The sequence below is a fragment of the Loxodonta africana genome, chromosome 3 (genome assembly GCF_030014295.1).
Source record: "Loxodonta africana isolate mLoxAfr1 chromosome 3, mLoxAfr1.hap2, whole genome shotgun sequence".
NCBI lineage: Eukaryota > Metazoa > Chordata > Mammalia > Proboscidea > Elephantidae > Loxodonta > Loxodonta africana.
This window is the reverse complement of record NC_087344.1, coordinates 212,945,260-212,971,476: the sequence shown is the minus strand read 5'-3', so window position 1 is coordinate 212,971,476 and position 26,217 is coordinate 212,945,260. Positions and strand designations below refer to the sequence as shown.

Here is a 26,217-nt window from a genome sequence, read left to right as displayed (position 1 = left end):
CAGAAAACATAAAAATTAGGTTTTAAATAATTTGAACTGGTTGACCAGGGGAGAATCTTGTCAAAGGTATTAAAAGTTTATAAATTTAAAGAACTTTTTATCTTAGTTATATTGATTACCAACTTAAAAGTAATGGAAGATTAATTCAGCAGTTATTCTATTTGTATGGTACTGTTTTGATTCCTGGTGTGAATAAATTATAAATAATTAAAATGATTTTTAGTTGCATTTATCTTAATCATTGTGTAAAATAGTAACAATATTTTTCAAAGCCATTTGTTTAAATGTTCAATAAGATGATCATACTTATGTTTTTCGTCTTTAGATTATGACTGTACCAAATGATCCTTACACTTTTCTCTCTTGTGGTGAAGATGGAACTGTTAGATGGTTTGATACTCGCATCAAAACTAGCTGCACAAAAGAAGATTGCAAAGATGTAAGAATCAAATTTTTGTACAAGTGATGCAGAAATAATTAAGGTTATAATTGAACTTTGACAGTAGGTTATCTCTGTTCTATGAGATTATGGGTGAATTTAAATTTTTTTGTTTTGCTAAAATATTCAGTAAGCCTATGTTTTATAGTCACAATTTTTTTTAATTAAAATATCAACAGTGAAGTTAGGGAACTTAAATTTTAATTGTACATTTTAAACATATTTATGAAAATTCTTAATTGTTCAGTAGGCTCTCTAGTGTTTATAAAAACTTGAAGCATTTACCAGTATATCCCACTTACTCGTGGAGCCGTTTTTGCCTTATTAAATACCAGCGATAAAAGCATATGGTAATTTAGTGTCTTTTTTTCTTGGCTTTAAACTAAGTATTATATATTACCTTGTTTTCTTTTTAAATAATACGATATTCTGTCAACATGCTTGTTCGGGTTTTAGCTCACTTCTCTAAACGTGTTTACATTTTTAATAGAATTTCTCTGTTTTCTGTTTTTTTTTTTTTTATAGAATTTTAAACATGAAAAAATCGTTTAGACTAGTAACCCCAGGCAACTAACACCATGTGTTTTTCTCTGTCATGTGTTATTTAGAGGATAATAGCTTTTACCTCAGATCACTTTGAAGTAGCAAATAAAAAAGCATTGTTAAATATATTTTTACTGAAAGTTAAAAGAAAATAATCAGTAGTAATGAGTTTAAATGCTTGCAAGTTAAACCAGTTACTATCACTATTATGCTTTAGGGGAAGAAAGATCATATAGTTGAAACAACAAAGGCAAATAAAACAAAAAGTAGAAATTGAGGCCTTTTTTCAGTATACAAATTTTAAGTCAATCTTTATGTTATACTCATAGGCGTGTATGTGTGTGCATGTACACACACAATGAGCAAACAGGAAAGCATTGAACTGAAGGCAGAAATAGATTTAAAGTATCCATTAGGGACACTTGGTATAACCGTTTCTTAATACAGTAGGTATTCAAATTTGTTTCGCCAAATTCTTTTAAACTGTATTTTAGTGTGCAGTGTAGTAAGTCTTAAATTTTGCTTCACTAAACAAAACTCCTATGAAAATAAGAGAGAAAGTAAAGCTAATAAGAAATAAGTGACATTACTCTTTCCTTTATTAAACTTAATTTTTTTATATATAAAAGTGCATAGATGCAGATACTATAATGAAAAACTGGTAACTAGAGTAATTCTTAATTATTAATACTTTTTGAATAAAGATAGGAATTGGTGAATGAGTTCTGTGTAACAGGAGTAGTGTTCTGAGGTTAATTTTATAAATAAAACTTGAGGTGAATGTAATTTTAAAATATAACTACTGAGAAGAGTCAAGGACAAACACAGAATTAACTGAGTGCCTAAAGGATGTATCTTTATGATGGCAGCTCTTATATTTTCTAATACTTCTACAGAGATAAGTAGTTGTATTACGGTAAATCCCGTGTTGTACAGTGTTTGTGTGTGTGTACTTTATTTTTGAACCAATATGGAGAAGTATCTTACAAGTTAAAATGAAAAATTTTGAAATCAGCTAATAATGTTTGGTATATTTTAATAGCAGCAATTATAATTAGAACATTATGAGTACCGTAAAATAATCATTAATACTTATACAAATGTCTGTCAGTTTGTCGTACTGTTGGAGCTTGCATGTTGCTGTGATGCTGGAAGCTATGCCCCTGGTATTCAGATACCATGGAGGACAGGTTTCAGCTGAGCTTCCAGACTAAGACAGACTAGGAAGAAGGACCCAGCAGTCTACTTCTGAAAAGCATTACCCAGTGAAAACCTTATGAATAGGAGCAGAACATTGTCTGATATAGTGCTGGAAGTTGAGCCCCCCAGGTTGGAACGCACTCCAAAGACAACTGGGGAAGAACTGCCTCCTCAAAGTAGAGTTGACCTTAATGACGAGGACGGAGTCAAACTTTCAGGACCTTCATTTGCTGATGTGGTGCAACTTAAAATGTGAAGACACAGCTGCAAACACCCATTGATAATTGGAACCTGGAATGTATGAAGTATGAATCTATGAAAATTAGAAATCATCAAAAATGAAATGGAATGCATAAACATCAATATTCTAGGCATTAGTGACCTGAAATGGACTGGTATTGGCTATTCTGAATCGGGCAATCATATAGGCTACTATGCCGGGAATGACAACTTGAAGAGGAATGGTGTTGCATTCATCGTCAAAAAGAACATTTCAAGATGTATCCTGAAGTACAATGCCATCAGTGATAGGATAATATCCATATGCCTACAAGGAAGACCGGTTAATACGACTATTATTCAAATATATGCACCAACCACTAGGGCCAAAGATTGACGTTGTCAAGGATTTCATTTTAGTTGGATCCACAATCAACAGCCATGGAAGCAGCAGTCAAGAAATCAAAAGACACATTGCATTAGGTAAATCTGCTGCAAAGGATCTCTTTAAAGTGTTGAAGAGCAAAGATGTCACCTTGGAGACTAAGGTGTGCCTGACCCAAGCCATGGTATTTTCAGTCGCACCATGTGTGTCTAAAAGCTGGACAATGACTAAGGAAGACCGAAGAAGAATTGACGCCTTTGAATTGTGGTGTTGGTGAAGAATATTGAATATACCATGGACTGCCAAAAGAAGGAACAAATCTGCCTTGGAAGAAGTACAACCAGAATGCTCCTTAGAAGCAAGAATGGCAAGACTGCATCTTACATACGTGGGACATGTTGTCAGGAGGGATCAGTCCCTGGAGAAGGACATCATGCTTGGCGGAATACAGGGTCAGCGGAAAAGAGGAAGACCCTCAACGAGGTGGATTGACAGAGTGGCTGCGGCAATGAGGTCAAGCATAACAATGATTGTAAGGATGGCGCAGAACCGGGCAGTGTTTCGTTCTGTTGTGCATAGGGTTGCTATGAGTCAGAACCGACTCAATGGCACCTAACAACAACTAACAGCAGCTTATACACAAAGGCAGATTATACGTCTGTCTTTACTCTCAAGTGGACCGATAATAGCAGGCATTTCTAATGTTATTACTGACTTAATGACACATTGCAAACATAATGTAAGAACTTTTTATATTTTCCGAAGGTGTTCATTATTCCTGACTATGAAAATATTTAGCAGGTGTTTCAGAGAAGCAGTTCAAATTTCATTAATCTATCGTCTTAGCAAATATATTAAAGGTAGCTAGTTTGTAAAAAGGGTCCAAACTGTGTAAACATAAATAAAGGAGGCAGTGGTGGCCCAGTGGTAGAATTCTCACCTTCCATGCAAAGACCCTGGTTTGATTCCCACCCAGCGTACTTCACGTGCAGCCACCATCTGTCGATGGAGGCTTGCGTGTTTCAGTGATGCTGAGCGGGTTTTAGTAGAGCGTCCAGACGTAGACAGAATAGGAAGAAAGGCAGTCTGTTTCCAAAAATCAGCCATTGAAAATCATGTGGATATCAAAGGTCCAACCCGCAGCCGATATGGGGATGGTACAGGACCAGGCAGTGTTTTGTAAAGGGTTGCCATGAACTGGGAACCAACTCTACAGCAGTTAAAACAACAATATAAGTAATGGGTTTCTTGAATTATTACCAGCTTTTTGTAGCTGCTGCTGATCTATTTCAGTTGCTTAGTTTTTAATTTTGTATTTTGGAGTAGTTTTTATTTTTTCATAGGATGTATTTTTTTGGCAATTTATTTTTTGTTTTTGAGAATATATACAGCAGAACATATACAAATTCAACAGTTTCTGTGCAGCCCAGTGACATTGATTACATTCTTCAGGCTGTGCACCCATTCTCACCCTCCTTTTCCAGATTGTTCCTCCCCCAGTAACAGAAACTCACTGTCCCCTAACTTTGCTGTCTTGCAAGTTGCTGTCGTCAGTTTGAGCCCGTCTGGCCCTGGTTGCGCAGTGGTTAAGAGCTTGACTGCTGACCAAAACGTTGGCAGTTTGAATCCCCCAGCCACTCCTTGGAAACCCTGTGGGGGCAGTTGTGCTCTGTCGTGTAGGGTCAGCAGGAGTTAGAATCAACTCAGCGCAACAGGTTTGTTTTTTAGATAGTTCTTAAAAGAGCACAGTGCTCAAGGCAGACATTCTTTACTAGGTAAGTTAAACTATCGCTTGGTTTTAAGAAGACTTCTGGGGATATTTTTGGTTGAAGGTTTAAAGATTACCTCAGGGCAGTAGTTTCGGGGGTTCATCCAGCCACCATGGCTCCAGAAAGTCTGGATCCCATAAGAATCTGAAATTCTATGCTGCATTTTTTCCCTTTTGATAAGGATACTCCTATAGAACCTTTGATCACAGTCTTCAGTGATAGTAGCTGGGCACCATGCAGTTCCTGTGGTCTCGTGGCACAGGAGGCAGTTCATACAGAGGCAGTTAGCCATGCATTAGGATGTGTTTTGAGCTGCTCAAATATTCGTTGTTTTTAAATCTCTAATTGATCTCAGTATTTCCAAATATATTTTCTTGTTTTATTGGTTCATAAGGAAAGTGTACAATATTGTATTAGAAAAATTTTCCTTGGAGTGATAAAACTTCTGAGGAGGAATATTAGCTGAAGCGATTTGTGATACAAACCAGAAAAATAAATGAAAACCTTATTCTTCCCCCCCGCCCCCCACCACTCCACATTGTCGTGCTGACTACATTAAGGTTTTCGAAAAAGGTTTTCTTCTCCTCATTGAATGGGAAATGTTTTAAACACAGTGTCATCCCTGCTGCATAGCTTTACATAACTACTATTTTGTCTTTTACAGGATATTTTAATTAACTGTCGACGTGCAGCCACTTCTGTAGCTATTTGTCCGCCGATACCATATTATCTTGCTGTTGGTTGTTCTGATAGCTCAGTAAGAATATATGATCGACGAATGCTGGGCACAAGAGCTACTGGTAAGAAAATATGTATTACAGATAATATAATGCTCTGTCAGTTCAAAAACTAAATCTTTGTGACGTATTTACACTTTTAAAATATCTTTACTTTGTCATAAAATTCAGGTAATAGAATGCACTTAAACATATGGATTGTTATGAAAATAGCATTTCATGAAGTTGTTATGAACCTGTGGGGAGATATTTTGCAATTTATCACTTTAAAATGTTGTAGCACTTGGCTTTTCTAATTTTCCTTTGCCGTTTTTCAATTCAAGGCTAATGGTCAGCGTGGTGGAGAGAAGGTTAGGAAAGAAGAGTAGCGTGGGCATGTATTGATGTGTGGCATGTATTGATGCCTGTGTCACCTGCTTACTGACGCTGCTGCAGTCCTGAACCTGTGTCTGATCATTATCAGATCAAACCACTTCTGATATAACCAATTCAAAGTCAAGTATACCAGCCTCCATTAGCATATATCGTATATACATTTATATATATGTATTTACATATCTACACATTTGATAGCATTAAAAATAAAGATAGACATGGCCAGAAATTGACAACATTAGTAAAAATGGCCATAAATTATTGGAATGGGGTGACCAGATGGGATCTTTTTGAACTGTAATTTAGGAGTGCTTTTGTTTGGATATATGTATTTAAGAAACACAGTAGTACTGTGATATGAGATTGTAGGCTTAATTGTTTCTTAGCAGTTGGGGATACAATTAACATTTTGGGCAGGACAGAACTTCCTTGTGCAGGATTATACAGCATTGTGAGAATCTTAGAATGTGGCATTCCTGGACAGCCAGGGCACAAAGTGTTACCTGATAGTAACTCTGGTTGAGTTGATTAAAATTATAATGATATCCTCACTTTTACAATATACTATATTATAGCCTAAAGATATAATGACAATTTCAGAAATCTAAAAAATAAGAAAGAAAGTAAAAAGTGAATAAATAAATATCAGCGTTCGTATTTATATTTTTAAATTATATTATCTTAATTTGGGGTAATTTCTGGAGATGATTCAGTGCGACTAATAGTCACAAATAATTTGGTATTTCCAATAAATCATTTATATAACCTGGAATTCCAGACAATTATGAATATTGTTTGGAAATTTGATGCCTTTATACTGCATCCTTTTTCGTTCTGTTATAAAATCTTTTGAAGAAAGAACCTCTTCTAGATGTAGAATGTGATAGCCTAGATTTCTACTGCTGCATTTAATTACTTAACCCGTAATTCAGATTAAGTGTTTTAAAAATGTTTTTCTTTTAAAATATTATACATTTAAAGTAATTTCCTGTTTTCTTATTAAGGGAATTATGCAGGTCGAGGCACTACTGGAATGGTTGCCCGTTTTATCCCTTCCCATCTTAATAATAAGTCCTGCAGGGTGACATCTCTGTGTTACAGCGAAGATGGTCAAGAAATTCTCGTTAGCTACTCTTCAGATTACATATATCTGTTTGACCCAAAAGATGATACAGCACGTGAACTTAAAACTCCTTCTTCAGAAGAGAGGAGAGAAGAGGTAAGTTTAGTCAAAAACCCATGCTCTTTATTCAGTTCAGAAAATATTAATACAGTGACTCCCAGCATCCAAAAGCCCTGATTTTTAAAACATTTATAGTCTAGGGACCAAAGGCATGAGACAGCAAGGGGTAATATAAAATTAAGGGAACTGTTTATAAAAGAAAAATGATACATTTAACTGCAAAATGTTTCTTTAACTTTATGGATGCACAGCAGCAAGCAAGAAAGATACACAGTCCTAACACTTGTAGAAAAGACCTTTAAAATAATGTGATGTGTAAATTTCCAAGAGACTAGTTCTGTCCTTACACTTGCAGGATTAAATGCCGTCTATGTCTACTTATGTCTACTATTCAGACGACAGTAATCCCTCCTTCCCCACTTGCGCTGCTCATTCACAGTTGTAAACTAAGGACATAAAATGTTGTTCCTAGGTACATTTCACAAAATAGAGAGTGAAAAAAAGGCGGTTTAAAGGTGATAAAACCCAAAACCAAACCGGTGCTCCCGAGCCAGTTCCATCTCACAGCGACCTTATATAGGACAGAGCAGAACTGCCCCAGAAGGTTTCCAAGGAGCAGCTGGTGGATTCAAATTGCCGACCTTTAGGTTAGCAGCCAAGCTCTTAACCACTGCGCCACCAGGGCTCCAAAGTAGATAAATCTGTTGAAAAATATTTGAATGAATTATTGCCACTAAAATAGCTATAAAATAGTTACTTCTTTTATCATTTATAAAAGACAAAATCCAGAAATAATATATCCTTGACTGTACTTAGCAATAGGAAGATGTTTGCTTTCACCTGTTGAGCTTCTTACCCTAACACGTTTTTCAGTTTGGCTTTCTTAATCAGTTTGTCCCGTGCTTTCTTTCTACTCAGGCTTGTGAATATTGTTTGAAATTAACCATTGATTTTTATTAATTGTCAGTGACTTTTTGATATTGACTCAGTGCCTATTAGTGAACAAAGGTTACTAAAGAACAACAACTATTTCGTAATTCTTCAATTCTTATAATTATATTCAGATGGCTGTAAGATTAGGAAAAAATATCAAGATTACTTTAAAAATATGTCTTGGGATTTTAAAATGAGGACATTTAATTAAGGAAATTAGGGGACTGACCAAAAAAAGGGTATGATGGTTAATGATAACTATATATGAGTTTATTGGTCTAGTTAAAACCATTAAATGACTTCTGTTGTTGCTGTGTAATTTCCTCTTCAGATATGTGCTTATGTAAAGTTGCAGTCAAACTTCGTGATTGCTACATCATGAAAAGCGTTCGATATTCACAAACATTTAAAGTGGGCCAACTAGCTTTAACACCACAGAATGTTTCGCCAAAAGATGTTTATCGGTTGCAGTGAGCGAGACGGATTCATGAACAGCTGTGTGTTTGTTTTTTGAAAATTTTTTTCTTGATATTCTTTGTTGAATTAACTAAACTAAGAAGAGTAATTCTGAAGATAGATTAAAATTGTAAAATAAAGCATGCTTATTGTAACAAACAATTTAAAAGTATGTAGAAGTTACTAATCTGTCTCCTTCTTTATCCCACTGCTCTCTCTTTCAGTGTTTTACACTAAATCAGAACAAGCTTTTCTCAATTCACCAAATATTTATTGAGTGCCTACTATATACTGAATTCTATACTAAACATTAGAAAATCAAGGATGACTGTAACGAAGACATGGCACCTTACTCGAGTACAGTAGTGGAAATAGAGATATAAATGAATGTGTGAAACTTACAGAATTATATATAAGGCTGATATTTTATAGAAGAGGGAGTAATTGATTTTGATTGGGAACATCAGAAAAGACTAAGCCAGTGAGCTTAATCAGGATTTTAAAGCACGCATAGAAGTTTGCTGTGTGATTTTTTTTCTTACGTTTTCATAATATTTTTGTATTTTTCTGAACTTTGGGGGTCCCTGTTTCTTCATGTCTTCTAATGTCTCTTTAATATTTTCCCTTCTTTAGTATATTCTTTTCTCTTTTCCTCTTTTCGTATCTTTTTTTTTTTTCTTTTTTTATCGCCTTCTCACTCTACCTTCAACATCTTTATGACATTTCTCCATCTGCTCCCACTCCAGTATTGGATTCCTTTCTTGAACTGATTCTCTCATTTTCCTCTGGTCCCCCACGTAACTTGTCCCTAAAAATATACCCCAAATCTGACCACTGCTTATCACCACCAGTACTGCTGCCCTGATCCAAGGTATCAGTGTATCTTAGATTGTTGTAGTAGCTTTTAACTAGTACTTCTGTTCTTGCCTGCTACAGTCCTTGAGTTACACAGCAGTCAAAGTGATCCTTTTAAAAAATACATCAAATCATGAAACTCCTCTGATCAATATAAAGTGGCTCCACATCTCACTCAGAGCAAAGCTGAGGTCTTTACGTTGGCTTCAGGGCCTCACATCATCTGGTCATCATTACAGCTTCTACCATTGTCCCTATTGTTTGCTCTGTTCACATCTACTTACTTACTAACTCTGACAAACCAAGTATGCTTCTGTCTTAGAGCCTTGGAACCTACTCTGCCTAAAACATTCTTCCTCCAGGTATCTGGATTTCTCCTCTTGCTCCCTTACCTGTTTCAGGTATTTGTCATGTCACTTTGGTGAGGCCTTCCCTCACCACTCTATTAAAATTGCAACTCTAACTCTACACAGTAAGTTATGTGTTATTAAGAAAAATGAAGTAGAGAATGGAGATGGGAATATTGCTTCTCTATTTTTCTTTATAACACCACTTTCTATATATAATTTATTCTTTCATTTTATGTATTCTTTGTCTCCCCTTGTTGTTATTGTTAGGTGCCATTGAGTCAGTTCCCACTCATAGCGACCCTCTGTACAACAAAATGAAATACTGCCTGGTTTTGCACCATTCTCACAGTTGTTGCTGTGTTTGAGCCCATTGTTGCAGCCACTGTGTCAATATGTCTCTTTGAGAGTCTTCCTCTTTTTTGATGACCCTCTGACTTACCAAGCATGATGTCCTTTTCCAGGGACTGGTCCCTCCCGATAACATGTCCAAAGTATGTCAGACAAAGTCTTTCCATCCTTGCTTCCAAGGAGCACTTTGGCTGTACTTATTCCAAGACAGACTTGTTCATTCTTCTAGCAGTCCATGGTATATTCAGTGTTCTTCATCAACACCGTAATTCAAACATACCAGTTCTTCAGTCTTCTTTTTTTATCGCCCAGCTTTTGCATGCATATGAGGTGATTGAAAACATAACGACTTGGGTCAGTCAGGCGTACCTTAGTCCTCAAAGTGGCATCTTTGCTTTTCAACGCTTTAAAGAGATCTTTTGCGGCAAATTTGTCTGTTGCAATATCTCATTTGATTTCTCGATTGCTGCTTCTGTGGAAGCAGATCTTAACCATACTTAGACATGATATGGAATTTGTGGGTTTTTCTGTCTCCTACTGTTGCTGAAGATGTAAGGAATTTTTTTTCTTTTTGTTGTTTGATATGGTTTCTAGGAGAAACAGTAAAGTTTATAACTATCACCAAGTTTCTATCAAAACCCTGCAAAATTGGGAGAAAAAAAAATCAATGACAATTATTTAAAAAATGAATAAATAAAAATTAAAGGACTGACCTACAGAAAGGGAGAAAATGTTTTTACATCACTTATTTTATAAGGGCCTAGTATCCAGAATATATAAATAATTTTTACAACTCAACCATAAAAAAAAGAAATAACTCAATTAAAAAAATGGACAAAATACTTGAATAAACGTTTCTCTAAAGAAAATAAAAAATGGCCAATAAGCATATGAAAAGATATTCAACATCATTAGTCATCAGGGAAATGCACATCAAAACCACAGTGAGATCAGTCTCACCCATTACCTTGGCTATAATTTAAAAAAAAAAAAAAAAAGACAATAACAAGTGTTGTTAAGGATATAGAAAGATTGGAACCCTCTTGTGTTGTTGGTGGGACTGTAAAACGGTGCAGCCAACTTCGAAAACAATCTGGCGGTTCCTCAAAAACTTAAACATAGAATTACCATATAACACAACAATTCCTCTCCTAGGGAGATGCTCAAGATAATTGAAAACATATGTTTGTGTATGTGTGTATGACAGAATGCCAACTGAGATGTTTCAACAAATGGATACAGCTCTGGAGGTGCTCACTCATCTATGCCAAGAAATTTGCAGGACAGCTAATTGAGTGGAAGAGATCCGTATTTGTGCCCATTCCAAAGAAAAATGATCCAGCAGAATGTGGAAATTATCGAACAGTTACCACTAATATCACACACAAGCTCAATAAAGACGTGGAAGATCTAAATGCCACAGTCAACCAACTTGACCTCATAGATATATACAGAACACTCCACCCAGCAGCAGCCAAGTATACTTCCTTTTCTAGTGCACATGGAACATTCTCTATAATAGACCACATATTAGGTCATAAAAGCAAGCCTTAGGAGAATCCAAAACGTCGAAATATTATAAACCATCTTCTCTGACCATAAGGCCATAAAAGTAGAAATCATTAACAGAAAAAGCAGGGAAAAGAAATAGAACACCTGGAAACTGAACAATACCTTGCTCAAAAATGACTAGGTTATAGAAGACATGAAGGATGGAATAAAGAAATTCATCGAATCCAATGAGAATGAAAATACTTCCTATCAGAACCTTTGGGACACAGCGAAAGTAGTGTTCAGAGGTCAATTTATATCAATAAATGTGCACATCCAAAAAGAAGAAAGGGCCAAAATCAAAGAATTATCCCTACAACTTGAACAAATAAGAGAGCAACAAGAAAAAAAACCCTTGGGCACCAGAAGAAAGCAAATAATAATAACACACATAAGTAGAAATTTGCTGAAGATCACTCAAAAGCGGCTGCAGCAGTACATCAACAGGGAACTGCCAGGAAATTCATGCCAGATTCCAAAGAGGACATAGAACGAGGGATATCATTGCTGATGTCAGATGGATCTTGCCTGAAAGCAAGCAATACCAGAAAGATGTTTACCTGTATTTTCTCAACTGTGCAGAGGAGTTTGACTGTGTGGATCGGAACAAATTGTGGATAACATTGGAAAGAATGGGAATTCCTGAGCACTTAATTGTACTCACGGGGAACCTGTATATAGACCAGGAGGCAGTCGTTTGAATAGAACAAGGGGATATTGTGTGGTTTAAAGCCAGGAAAGTTGTGCATGGGGTTGTATCCTTTCACCATACTTACGCAGTCTGTATGCTGAGTATATAACCCCGAGAAGCTGGACTGTATGAAGAAGAACAGGGCATCAAGGTTGAGGGAAGACTCATTAACAACCTGTGATACGCAGGTTACATAATGTTGCTTGCTGAGAGCAAAGAGGACTTGGAGCACTTACTGATGAAGATCAAAGACTGCAACCTTCAGTATGGATTACACCTCAATATAAAAATCCTCACAACTGGACCAATAAGCAGCATCATGATAAACGGAGAAAAGATTGAAGTTGTCAAGGATTTTTTTTCTTAGATCTACAGTCATTGCCCATGGATGCAGCAGCCGGGAAATCAGATGATGCATTGCATTGGGCAAATCTGTAAAAGACCTCTTTAAAATGTTTAAAAGCGAAGATGTCACTTTGAGGACTAAAGTGTGCCTAACCCAAGCCATAGTGTTTTTATTCACCTCATATGCATGCCAAAGGTGGATAATGAATAAGGAAGACTGAAGAAGAACTGATACCTTTGAATTGTGGTGTTGGTGAAGAATATTGAATATATCATGGACTGCCAGAAGAACAAGCAAACCTGTCTGAGAAGAGGTACAGCCAGAATGCTCCTTAGAAGTGAGGATGGCGAGGCTTCATCTTATGTATTTTGGACGTTATCAGGAGGGACCAGTCCCTGGAGAAGGATATCACTCTTGGTAAAGTAGACGGTCGGGGAAAAATCCCTCAACAAGATGGGTTGACACAGTGGCGGCAACAGTGGGCTCAAACATAACAATGATTTTGAGGATGGCCCAGGATTGGGCAGTGTTTCAGTCTGTTGTACATAGTGTTGCTGTGAGTAGATGACACCTGACAACAACAACAACATGTAAAAACTTGTACCCAAATGTTCATAGCAGCATTATTCATAATTAACAAAAGGTAGAAACAACCCGGTTGTCCATCAGCTAATTAATGGGTAAGCAAAATGAGATATATCCGTACAGTGAAAAATATTATTCAGCCATAAAAAGGAATGAAGTGCTGATACATGCTGTAGCATGGATGAACCTCAAAAATACTATCCTAGGTGAAAGAAACCAGTTACAAAAATGCCACATATTATATATTAGCATTTGAAAGGTCCAGAATAGGCATATCCATAGAGACTGAAATTAGATTAGTGGTTACCAGGGGCTTAGGGGAAGAGGGAATGGAAAATGACTGCTGATGGTACTGGGTTTCTTTTTAGGGTGGTGGAAATATTCTGGAATGAGATAATGGTAATTGTTGCACAACTCTGTGAATATAATTAAAACTCATGAGTTGTACACTTAAAAAGAGTGAAATTTTTGTGTGTGAATTGTATTAGTTGAAAATGTAAAATATAAAGGGAGTGGTCAAGGGTGTCAGCTACCATAAACAGGTCAAATAAAATAAGCCCTAAAAGGTGCCATTTGACTTAGCAATGAATTACTGATTTTATTATTGGTCATTTTTATCATTGTTCAGTGAACTTGGCAAGTGATCATAGGTGGCCTTGATGAGAATGATGTCCGTGGGAAAATGGGAGTGAAAAATTGACTACAGTGGGTTGAGGAAGGAAGGGTAGATAAAAATTGAGTGAATACAGACTTTTCTCAAGAAGCTTGACAAAGGGAAGGCAAGAGAAAGGTGTGTGTCCAAAGGGGAACATAAAATTGAAGGGTTTGTTTATTAAAAATGATAAGAAGTGTTTGCATGTTTACAAGAAATAAAGAGGAGAGAGAGAGTGCAAGTAGGTATAAGAGAGAGCGCAATTGTTGAAGATATTAAGTATGGGCTGTCAGCATCAGGGGATATTTATCATCATTATGAATGCTGTGTAAGCATTCAGCTTCTCTTTCCTCCGTGTTTGTATTTTGAGCTAGCATCTCACTTGCATAATTAATAAAGAAAATAGGGAGATAGAATAACCTGTTAGGCTTTTAAATACAGTTTGAAGGGTTGAGTGCGAATGAGTCGATACTCAATTTTTAGACTTACGTAGACTCTACCTTATCTTTTAGTTACGACAGCCTCCAGTTAAGCGTTTGAGACTTCGTGGTGATTGGTCAGATACTGGACCCAGAGCAAGACCTGAGAGTGAACGAGAACGAGATGGTAACTATACTTTGGTCAGCTTTTTTTGTGTGTATTGTTTTTAAAAATTAATGTTTTTAGTTTGTTTTTACTATTTACACTATTATAATGCTGCAGTGAACATCTTTGTTACATATGTACCTTAGCATACTTGTGCTAGTGTATCTTAGGATAAGTTTCTAGAAGTGGAGTGGCTGGATCATTGTATAAGTGTTTTTTAATTTTGATAGTTATCAAATTTATATGTACTAATTTATATTCCCACTGGAAGTGTAATAACGCTGTTGCTTCATAGAACATTGACTATTATCAAACTTCATGATTTTTGCCTTTCTCTTGGTATAAAGAGAAATAAAAATTCAGTTTCCAACCTGAGAGTTTTATAGAACAACAAAACCAAACTCGTTGCCATCAAATTGACTCTGACTCATGGTGACTCCATGTTTTATAAAGTAGAACAGAGCTTCACCAGGGTTTCTTGGCTATAATCTTTATGGAGAAGGAGCCCTGGTGTTACAGTGGTTAAGTGCTTGGCTGCTAACCAAAAGGTTGGTGGTTCAAACCCACCAGCCGCTCTGCGTGAGAGAAGAGCTGGCGATCTGCTCCTGTCAAGATCACAGCCCAGGAAACCCTCTGGGCAGTTCTGCTCTGGCGTATAGGTCGCCGTGTGTCTGAACCAACCTGATGACACACGACCGCAGTCTCCACAGAGGCAGATCACCAAGCCTTTCTCCTGTGGAACCACTGAGTGGGTTCCAGATGCCAGCCATTCCACCACCCAGGGACCTCTGAGGGCTTTGTAATACCACATAATTTTTGTTAAAGCTTTTTTTTTTTTTTTTAAATCACGTGCCTTTGACAAGCATAAGAAACTACAGTGAAACCTGTGAGAGTTGAAACTTGATGGGACTGCCTTGTTTTCTGGGCCTTGCAAGTTTTCTGCCTTTGACAAAGTGCAGCTTTACCTCTTGTCTATTGCTTGTTTTCATGGAAAATATTGGAGCTTTCCTTCTCTAATATATTTCCACCTTATACAGGTTCCCCCTTTGGCAGGTTTTATTGTATATTGGGAGCTTTAAAATGGCATACTTTAAAATAGAATTTATTAAATGCATCTGTAGCCAGAATCTTAACCTAATGACTTCTGAAAACTTTTCAGATCAAAAGCATATTCCCCAATATTTCATCCTTGGTATTTTGTACTACACGTATTTAAATATATATCTACATTACTTAATAAAATGTGAAATAAACTCTGATTTAACAGAAAATGCAACAACATAAATGATACATGTTTTAAAATTATAATTGTAGAATATAGTTGTCACACTTTAATCTCTTGTCATACTTTTAATTTGAAAATGCCCTTAAAAGAAAACACATTTACTTGAAAGAGGAAAAAAAGTTAGGGGAGAGACAAAACACTTTTGGTTTCAGTTAAGTTCAAATATATGGAATGTGCTTATAGTGAATGATGATGAAAGTAAGTTCAGTTTAAGGAAAATTGATATAAAAACATAAAACTGTTTTGTATCTGTGCTTAATGATAATGTTTTAATGAGACCAGGTACCTTTCTTTTAATCTATTCAATTTATAATTCATGCGTACTTCCTAGCTGGCACTCTTAGAACTAAAAATGTGGGTCAGAGTGGGGGGTGCATTTCTAAGAATAGGCAAAGATGACGGAGATGTGAGCCCCGTTGGAGAGCCGCTCATATAAACATTTACTATAAAATGTGTTGGTGGTTTTAATAGATTTATATATGTCCACATAATTTAGGCAATTTGATTTTTTTTTAATGATTTTCGTTTTAAAGGCCTTCAAATCTAGATTTTTGCATTAAGGAAAGATACTGACATACTGAAAGCACTGATAAGAACTCTGTTGTCACAGGAGAGCAAAGTCCCAACGTATCCTTGATGCAGAGGATGTCTGATATGTTGTCACGATGGTTTGAGGAAGCAAGCGAAGTGGCACAGAGCAACAGAGGACGGGGAAGATCTCGATCAAGAGGTAATTTGTTTTTCTTAATTAATGTTATAGAAAGCTGACAAAAACTATTTATTGAAGCTAGTTTTATTTATACCATATAATTTATAGCTACAGTTATCACAAGGCTCTCATTGTATTATATGAAGCAGGAGAGGACAAAGGATATTGATTATAATTTGTCCCTTCTCCTTCCACCAGTCTTCACCATTATCTCTTGCCCTTCTCAAAAAAAGTGAGGAGCCTGAGAGTCCCCATCTTAAGTCCGTTTGTTTGTACTTTAAAAATGGAAAATACAGAACTCTGTAGATAAGCAAGTTTTACATCATTGAAAAATTTCTCTTCCATTATTTATGTACATTGCTTATTAATTATAGGTTCTGGGGTTTTGGTTTTTGGGGGTTAGGTTGACTTCATTTCAAATCTTACCTATTTCTGGCTTTTGTGATCTTTGGCAAGTTACTTACCTCTTGATAAGTAACTTGATGAGAACTATAAAAGTTAACTCTTTCATAATGTTAGTTTGGGTAAGTGGTTAACATATGGCTGATTGTGTAAACATTTAGCCACATGACAGTATTTGAAATCCCAAAATAAAAAATTGTATTGAATTTCATCCATAAATTATTATTAACGTTTTAAAAAAAAAAGTTACCTTTTAAAACAAGTTCTATGGGCAGTGAATTTAAGAGTAATTAAATTTATGCTTATGTTTAAACCAGGAAATCATGGTGATTAAAAGAAAAAAATTCATTAAAATAATTCATTGTAGAAATATTTTTTATACCCTGTGGTAGTTACATCTTACAACACATTGACTTTATTGTATATTAGTTCATCCCATTTTTCTTTTTATAAAATCCAGATTTGAAGCAAAATCAGACAAATTTTTAATATTTATTGAGTTTTCTTAATTAATCCACTGTGGCTAGCATGGTGCCTGGCACAGCACACAGTAGACGCTCAAGCCTTTTGAACCTTGAATGGATCATGTTATGTTACCATATCCATTGCTGTCAAGTCAGTTCTGACTCATAGCGACCCTATAGGACAGAGTGTAGAACTGCCTTATAGGGTTTCCAAGGAGCGGATGGTGAATTCGAACTGCTGATCTTTTGGTTGGTGGCCAAGCTCTTAACCACTGCACCACCAGGACTGCATGTTATGTTAGTCCTTAAAACATTTTAGAAAAAAAAAAAAAACCCACACTGCTAATGAAATGGGTATCAGGAACTTAATTCTGTTCTACCCCATTTGTAGCTTCATTCTTGCCTCTAGCGTCAGTCAAACTTTTGGTAAATATTTTACCAAGGGCAGTGTGTTATAGAGCATGGAGATACATCAATATAAATCCGTTATCCGCCTATTAGATTAGAATTGTCATCTTCAAATTTAAGGGACTAGACATTAATTATGCATAATTCATAAGCTTCTGTAACTTTGTCTAAGTTAAACTATCATACTGAGGATTTTGCTTGTAAAATTGGATTGATTGCTTTAGCAAGGATATATATACTTTAGATAGATTTTTTTATCCCTCTTGATGAACCTGTTTGGTCAAATGGATGAAATGACCAGTGGGTGCTTTTGATAGCCTAAATTTATGTTTTTATGTGTATGTGTTAAAGTAGTTGATTTTCAAAAGTAGGTTTTAAAATTTGAATTTGCATTAATGTGTTTTTCGAAGGTGGAACGAGTCAGTCAGGTGTTTCCGCTCGTCCCACTGTCCCATCAAGTACTGATTTGGAAGTAGGTGAAACAGCAATGGAAGTCGATACTCCAGCTGAGCAGCGTCTTCAGCCTTCTACGTCCTCTGCGGTGTCAGCTCAGGCTCACTCGGCATCATCTTCTGCAGAAAGCCCTCGTTCTACTTCTTTGCTGTCTTCTCCAGACAGTGAGCAAAGGCAGTCTGCTGAGGCTTCTGGACACCATGCACATCGTCAGTCTGGTGAGGGTGTTATTCTTTAAGTAGGCCATGGTTCATTTGATGGTTTCTGAATGAAAACTTTTTTATAGGCTGTATTGGAAGAAACTAAATCACATCAAGGTCTTGCTGGAATAATTGATCAAAATGACTTATGTCAACATGTAACTTTAACACAAAGTTCAAGTGTGCCTAATTTGCATGAATTTTAACATACAGGCAATCCCTGGATTACAAACAAGTTCCGCTCCTGAGTCTGTTTTTGAGCCAGATTTGTACATAAGTCAGAACCATTATGTACGATTTGTACCTAATGTCAGTCAAGCGTTTGGCTTAACATGTGGCGTATAGTGCACCTATGCGTCAAAACATTAAAGATGCACTTCCAGATACACTAAAACAATTTAACATAATATAGGAATCATCATAATAATAATGTTTTGATACACATTGCAAAGTAGTGCCCGTTTGTTATTATGAACCATTGTCTGCACCTCAGATTTTTAATATAACAGGCTTTACAGAGATTGGTTTATAACTACGGGTTGTAAAAATAGTTCTTTCAAAAATATACGGGTACCAACATATAGTTTAATATGCTTGATTTAAAGATTATAACAGACCATTCTAAACCAGAATACACATTTATGGACTCATTTGGTTATATACCAGCGCTTTAAAGTGATAGTGAAACTATAACCCATCATTACTAGTTGCACTGTATTTATATTCTTTTTGATTATTGTTTTCTCAAATCATGAAATATTTTTATTACATTCTATACAGTGGATTTACCATGCTCTCTTGCCAACAACACAATTTACTAAAATAATAATTTCTCCTATACAGGTGTACCTCATTTTATTGCACTTCACTTTATTGGGCTTCACAGATCGCATTTTTTATAAGTTAAAGGTTTGTGGTAACCATGCATCGAGCAAGTCTATCAGCACCATTTTTCCAACATTATGTGCTTGCTTTGTGTCTCTGCGTCATATTTTGGTAATTCTTGAGGTATTCCCAACTTTTTCATTATTATATCTGTTATGGTGATCTGTGATCAGTGGTCTTTGATGTTACTGTTGTAATTGTTTTGGGGTGCCACAGACCACGTCAGTATAAGACAGTGAACTTAACTGATACATGTTGTGTGTGTTATGACCGCCCTACCGACCGGCCATTCCCCCATCTTTCTCCCTCTCCTCTGGCCTCCCTATCCCTGAGACACAACAGTAATTGAAATTAGGCCAGTTAATAACCCTACAATCACCTCTTAAGTATTCAAATGACAGGTAGAGTCACACATCTCTCACTTTAAATCAAAAACTAGAAGTGATTAAGCTTAGTGAGGAAGGTCTGTTGAAAGCTAAGACAGGCCAAAAGCTAGGCTTTTGCCCCAAATGGTTAGCCAAGTTGTGAATGCAAAGGAAGAATTCTTGAAGGAAATGAAAAGTGCTACTCCAGTGAACACATAAATGATAAGAGAGCAAATCAGCCTTATTGGTGGTATTGGGAGAAGTTTAGCGGTCTGGATAGAAGAACAAAGCAGCCACAGCATTCCCTTAAGCCAAAGCTTAATCCAGAGCAAGGCCTTAACTCTCTCCAATTCTGTGAAGGCTGAGAGAGGGGAGGAAGCTGCAGGAGAAGAGTGCGAAGCCAGCAGAGGTCGGTTCGTGAGGTTTAAGGAGAGAAGCCGTCTCCGTAGCGTAGAAGTGCAAGGCGAAGCAGCAGGTGCTGACGTGGAGGTTCTAGTGAGTTGTCCAGAAGGTCTAGCTGAGGTATTCGATGAGGGGCTACATGAAACAGTAGGTTTGCGATACGGGCAGAACAGCCTTATTGTGGAAAAAGACGCCATCTAGAACGTTAATAGCTAGAAAGGAGCCAGTGCTTGGCTTCCGAGGACAGGCTGACTGTTGTTACAGGCTAACGCAGCTGGTGACTTCAAATTGAAGCCAGTGCTCATTCACCGTTCTGAAAATCCCACGGCCCTTAAGAATTATGCTAAACCTACTCTGCCTGTGCTCTGTGAATGGAACAACAAAGCTGGATGGTAGCACATCCGTTCACAGCATGGTTTACTGAATACTTTTAAGCCCACTGTTGAGACGTACTGCTCAAAAAAAAAGATTCCTTTCAAAATACTACTGCTCATTGACAGTGTACCTCGTCACCCAAGAGTTTTGGTGGAGATGTACAAGGTAATTAATGTAGTTTTCGTTCCTGCTAACACAACTACCCATTCTGCAGCCCATGGATCAAAGAGTGATTTTGCCTTTAAGTCTTATTATTTAAGAAATACATTTCATGAGGCTACAGATGCCATAGATTTTCCTTTGATGGACCTGGACAAAGTAAATTGAACATCTTCTGGAAAGGATTCACCATTCCAGAAGCCTTTAAGAACATTCGTGATTCATGGGAGGAGGTCAAAATAAAAACACGAACAGGCATTTGGAAGAAGTCGATTCCAGCCTTTGTGGATGACTTTGACGCATTCCCCTTGAGAACTGGAGCAAGACAAGGATGCCCTTTATCACCACTCCTATTTAACATTGTGTTGGAAGTCTTACCTAGAGCAGTAAGTCAAGAAACATAAATAAAGGGCCTCCAGATTGGTAATGAAGAAGTTGAACTCTCTCTGTTTGCAGATGATATGATACTATACGTAGAAAGCCCAGAAGACTCCATGAGAAGACTGCTGGAACTGATAGAAAAATTCAGCAGAGTAACAGGATACAAGATAAACAACAAAAATCAGTTGGATTCCTGTACACCAATAAAGAGAATGATGAAAAGGAAATCAGGAAAACAATACCATTTATAATAGCCCCTAAAAAAATAAAACACTTGGGAATAACTCGAACCAGGGACGTAAAAGACCTGTGCAAAGAAAACTACGGAACACTACTGCAAGAAGCCAAAAGAGAACTACATAAATGGAAAAACATACTGTGCTCATGGATAGGTAGACTCAACATTTTGAAAATGACAATTCTGCCCAAAACAATTTACAAATACAATGTAATACCAATCCAAATACCAACAACATCCTTCAAAGAGATGGAAAAACTAATCATTAACTTTATATGGAAAGGGAAGGAGCCCTGGGTAAGTAAAGCGCTATTGAAGAAGAAGAAGAATAAAGTAGGAGGACTCCCAGTACCTGACCTCAGAACCTACTATACAGCTATGGTAGTCAAAACAGCCTGGTACTGGTACAACAACAGATACATTGACCAATGGAACAGAATTGAGAACTCAGATATAATGCCATCCACCTGTGGTCACCTGATCTTCGATAAGGGCCCAAAGTCCATCAAGTGGGGAAAAAACAGTTTTTTTTTTTTAACAAATTGTGCTAGCAAAACTGGGTGTCCATCTGCAAAAAAATGAAACAGGACTCGTACCTCACACCATATACAAAAATTGACTCAAAATGGATCAAAGACCTAAATATAAAGCCAAAAACCATGAAGTTCATAGAAGAAAAATAGCATCAATGCTAGAGGCCCTAATGCATGGCATTAGCAGGGTACAAACCACAACCAACACACAAGCTCCAGAGGATAAGCTAGGTAACTGGGATCTTCTAAAAATTAAAAACTTATTTTCATCGAAAGAGAACCTAGAGACTGGGAAAAAATTTTTGGCTATGACGAATCAGACAAAGGTCTAATCTCTAAAATCTATAGGAAAACCCAACACCTCTACAACAAAAAGACAAATAATCCAATTAAAAAATAAGCAAAAGAAATGAACAGACACTTCACCAAAGAAGACATTTGGGCGGCCAACAGACACATGAGGAAATGCTCACAATCTCTAGCCATTAGAGAAACGCAAATCAAAACCACGGTGAGACACCATCTCACCCCAACATTACTGGCGTGAATCAATAAAACAGGAAATAACAAATAATGAAGAGGCTGCGGGGAGATGGGAGCTCTTACGCACTGCTGGTGGGAATGTAAAATGATACAGCCATTTTGGAAGACGGTATGGTGCTTCCTTAGAAAGCTAGAGATAGAAATACCATATGATCTAGCAATCCCACTCCTAGGATTATATCCTAGAGAAATAAGAGTTGTCACACGAATAGACATGCACACCCATGTTCACTGCAGCATTTTTCACAATAGCAAAAAGATGGATGCCCATCAACAGATGAATGGATAAACAAACTGTGGTACATAGACACAATGGGATATTATGCAATGATAAAGAACAATGGGGAATCTGTGAAACTCCTCATAGCATGAATCTGGAGGACATTATGCTGAGTGAAATAAGTCAATCACAAAAGGACAAGTATTGTATGAGGCCACAACTGTAAAAACTTATGAAAAGGTTTACATAAAGAAACAATCTTTGATGGTTACAAGGGAGGGGATTGGTGGGGTTGGAAAAACACTTAATAGACAGTAGATAAGTTGTAACTTTGGTGAAGGGCAAGACAGTACACAATACTGGGGAAGCCAGCACAGCTTGTACAGGCAAGGTCATGGAAGCTCCATAGACGCATCCAAACTCCCTGAGGGACTGAATTGCTGGGCTGAAGGCTGTGGGGACCGTGATCTCGGGGAACATCTAGCTCAATTGGCATAACAGAGTTTATAAAGAATACATTCTACCTTCTACTTTGGTGAGTAGCATCTGGGGTCTTAAAAGCCTGTGAGTGGCCACCTAGGATACTCCACTGGTCTTATTGCTTCGGGAGCCAGAAAGAATGAAGAAAACTAAAGACACAAGGGAAAGATTAGTCCGGAGGACTAATGGACCCCATATATGGAAAGGGAAGGAGCCCTGGGTAAGTAAAGGCCCATCTACCACGGCCTCCCCCAGACTGAGTCCAGTACAACTGGATGGTTCCCAGCTACCACCACCGACTGCTCTGACAGGGATCACAATAAAGGGTCCTGGACAGAGCTGGAGAAAAATGTAGAACAAAATTCTAACTCAAAAAGAAAGACCAGACTTGCTGGCCTCACAGAGACTGGAGAAACCCTGAGAGTATGGCCCCTGGATACCCTTTCAGCTCAGTAATGAGGCCACTCCTGAGGTTCACCCTTCAACCAAAGATTGAACAGGCCCATGAAACAAAACAAGACTAAAGGGGCATACGAGCCCTGGGGCAGGGACTAGAAGGCAAGAGGGAACAGAAAAGCTGGTTATAGGGAACCCAGGTTTGAGAAGGGAAAGTGCTGACATGTCGCGGGGTTGTTAACCAATGTCATAGAACAACGTGCGTACTAAGGTTTGATGAGAAACTAGTTCGTTCTGTAAAGCTTTCTCTTTGAAAGTACAATTTTTAAAAGAAAGGAATCTTTAAAAAAAAAAAAAAAGTTTTGCCAAGTACTTATTTTCATGATATTTACATGTTAGTGAAAAAAATCAACTTCTAAATTCTGTTGAAAAGCCATTTATTTTCCTCTAAATATTATAGCTCTTCATATTCAACTTTTCCCCCAAAATATGGAATATACTAGTATTGATGATTGTATTTTTAAGGAAATTTGTTTTACTTTGTGTTTTAACTTATATATGTGTAATTATAATAACCAATCCAATGTTTATTTAGATTTTCTTTGCATTTTTCTAAGAAAGCATTTTATCCAACATATAACCAAAAATTATTAATTGCTAGTGATACAGCTGGCAGGCCTAAGCTAAAACCTACAAAAATTCCTAACAGCTTAGCTGCCACACTGTCACTTTATTCTTGCTTCTGTGAAAACGGATGCCAGACCACCAAATATGGGATGTTTTACATTAAGCACTCTTTTATCAGTGTATACCATTTTTGGTAATTCGTTTTCTCTTTCTATGGGAAGAGAAGCCAGAGTCAATTACATAACTGTTAGCATTTGTGCACATTTTATCCATAATATTAAGCTAAAGGTGAGATACAAAATTAGGTTTTCCACACTCAGTCAACATAGTTAGCATTTCACCTTCAGGGAAAGGAAAATATTTTCAAAGTTTTGGGAAGTAGGGGCAGATTTAGTTAAGACTTTGGTTTTTTTTTTTTTTAAGCAGTTAAAATTGTTAAAAGCAGGAAGAATTTTAAAGTTACAGGACTCTTTTCAGAATTTTAAGTTATCAGGAAAACAAGAAGATCTAGCCGATGTTCAAATTCTGTGTATTCTTAACTAATTCTTCTAATGGTTTCTTAGATGAGTCTTGGAATGAAGTATTGCCTTGGTTTAGAGTTTCAGTTTTTCTTTTTTGTGACAGGTATTTAGCACCTTATAATACTACATTTAAATTACTAAATCTTTTTCAGTAGTTAATATAATTATTAAATTCTAGACATTGAAATTATTGAAGTAGAATATAACCCATCTTTATGATGATCGTGTGATCATGGAACATTATTTAGCATCTTTGCACATAAATTTTTCAAAGAAATTAAATATTTTTAACTGGGAGATTATTGGGGAAATTTTGGCTAAGTTATATTGAAATAATTCCATGATATCTAGACATTATCACTATTGAAGAAAATTCGATGTTAGATGTAACATCTAAAGGTCATGTCTGTAATTGTTTTGATAAAGTATACCTGTTGCCGTCAAGTCAATTCCAACTCAGTGACCCTATAAGGCAAAGTAGAACTACCCCATAGGGTTTCCAAGGAGCGCCTGGTGGACTTGAACTGCCAACATTTTGGGTAACAGCTGAACTCTTAACCACTGCACCACCAGGGTTTCTTTGATAAAGTATAGGCCTTCCATTATCCCAGAGTCCAACATTTCAGCAGTAAGGACTTAATTTTTTTCTTTTTTAATCTCCTCTGTACTTAACATAGCCTAAGTCCAGATGGATTTGTGGATAGTTGAAGTCCACTGGTTAAATGTAGTAGCCAGGAGTGAATTAGAGCCATGATTCTATTCCTGTCTTGTATTAAAAAAAAAAAAGAGAGATGGAGAAAATAAAAGACTGTACCTTTGCCTGCGCTTGTCTTGCTGCGGACAATACTTTATATAAACACTTTGCCTCTCATTCATAGCCCTTGCATCTCTTCTGTTACTTTTACTGGTGTGAAGAGACGAGACACTGGAAACGTGAAAACGTGCCTGGCAAAGCTCCAGCTCTGGTTGAACCTAATTATCTGTCTTCATTTACATCTGAGCCACTTACTGATTGTGAGGAAAATCATGGCCACAAGTGTCAATGGGTATTCAATACGGTGTGTCAGAGCAGCCTCTCAACTTGTTGCTCTCCAACTATATAAAATAGCTACTTTGTATCTTCGTGTCTTTCCTGAAACTTCCAGCACTCCCCTTCATCCTCATCCTACCCCCAATTGAAAACCTCATTCCTCAGAGTGAAAACAAAAGCATTTAGAAAGGAATATGCTCATCTTCCTAGTATTGATTCTCCCAGCTTTCCAGCGTCTATACTTATACTGTGGTAAAAGAAGACACATTCTGGAAGAAGTGTGCCTACTCCTGCCAAAGGCTAGTCAGAGCAGTTCTCTTTGAAGCTTCTCAAGGACTTTGTTCCTTCCCCTGCATCGTTATTAGTACCTTTTCTACTGAATTGTTACTTTTGGCCATCCTCAAACATGCTCTGATATTATTTCCGATATTAAAAAGCCCTTTCTTGACTATTCCACATCCTCCTGCAGCTGCTGCTTTCTGTCTCTGCTCCTTTTATGATTGTCGTCATTGTTGGGTGCTGTCAAGCTGGATCCAACTCATAGCGACCCTACGTACAATAGAATGAAACACTTGCCTGGTCCTGCGCCATCCTCATGACTGTTATGCCTGTGCTGCTTGATACACTGTGTCAGTACATCTCTTTTCATAGGAAAAAAAAAAAGGCACTATGAAAAGGCCAAAAATGGATGGAAGAAGAGACTCGTAAACTTGTTCTTGAATATCGAGTAGCTAAAGCAAAAGGAAAAAAATGATGAAGTCAAAAAGTAGAACAGAAGATTTCAAAGGGTGCTTGAGAAGACAAAGTTTTATAATGACACGTGCAAAGACCTGGAGATAGAAAACCAAAAGGGAAGATCACGCCCAGCATTTCTCAAGCTGAAAGAACTGAAGAAAAAATTCAAACCTCGAGTTGCAATACTGAAGGATTCTATGGGGA

General features: G+C 37.0%; 1 protein-coding gene across 5 annotated transcripts in view; it reads left to right on the top strand.

Moving 5' to 3' along the window:
- DCAF6 (DDB1 and CUL4 associated factor 6) overlaps positions 1-26,217 on the top strand; it is a 163,529-nt gene that overhangs the window by 49,232 nt on the left and 88,080 nt on the right. For all 5 annotated transcript variants that reach the window (XM_023554274.2, XM_010594985.3, XM_010594986.3 and 2 more), the window contains exons 5-10: positions 326-439; positions 5,220-5,355; positions 6,672-6,886; positions 14,130-14,223; positions 16,098-16,217; positions 17,881-18,141. In XM_023554274.2, coding sequence (XP_023410042.1) covers positions 326-439; positions 5,220-5,355; positions 6,672-6,886; positions 14,130-14,223; positions 16,098-16,217; positions 17,881-18,141 — 940 coding nt within the window. The remainder of the gene's footprint in view (positions 1-325; positions 440-5,219; positions 5,356-6,671; positions 6,887-14,129; positions 14,224-16,097; positions 16,218-17,880; positions 18,142-26,217) is intronic.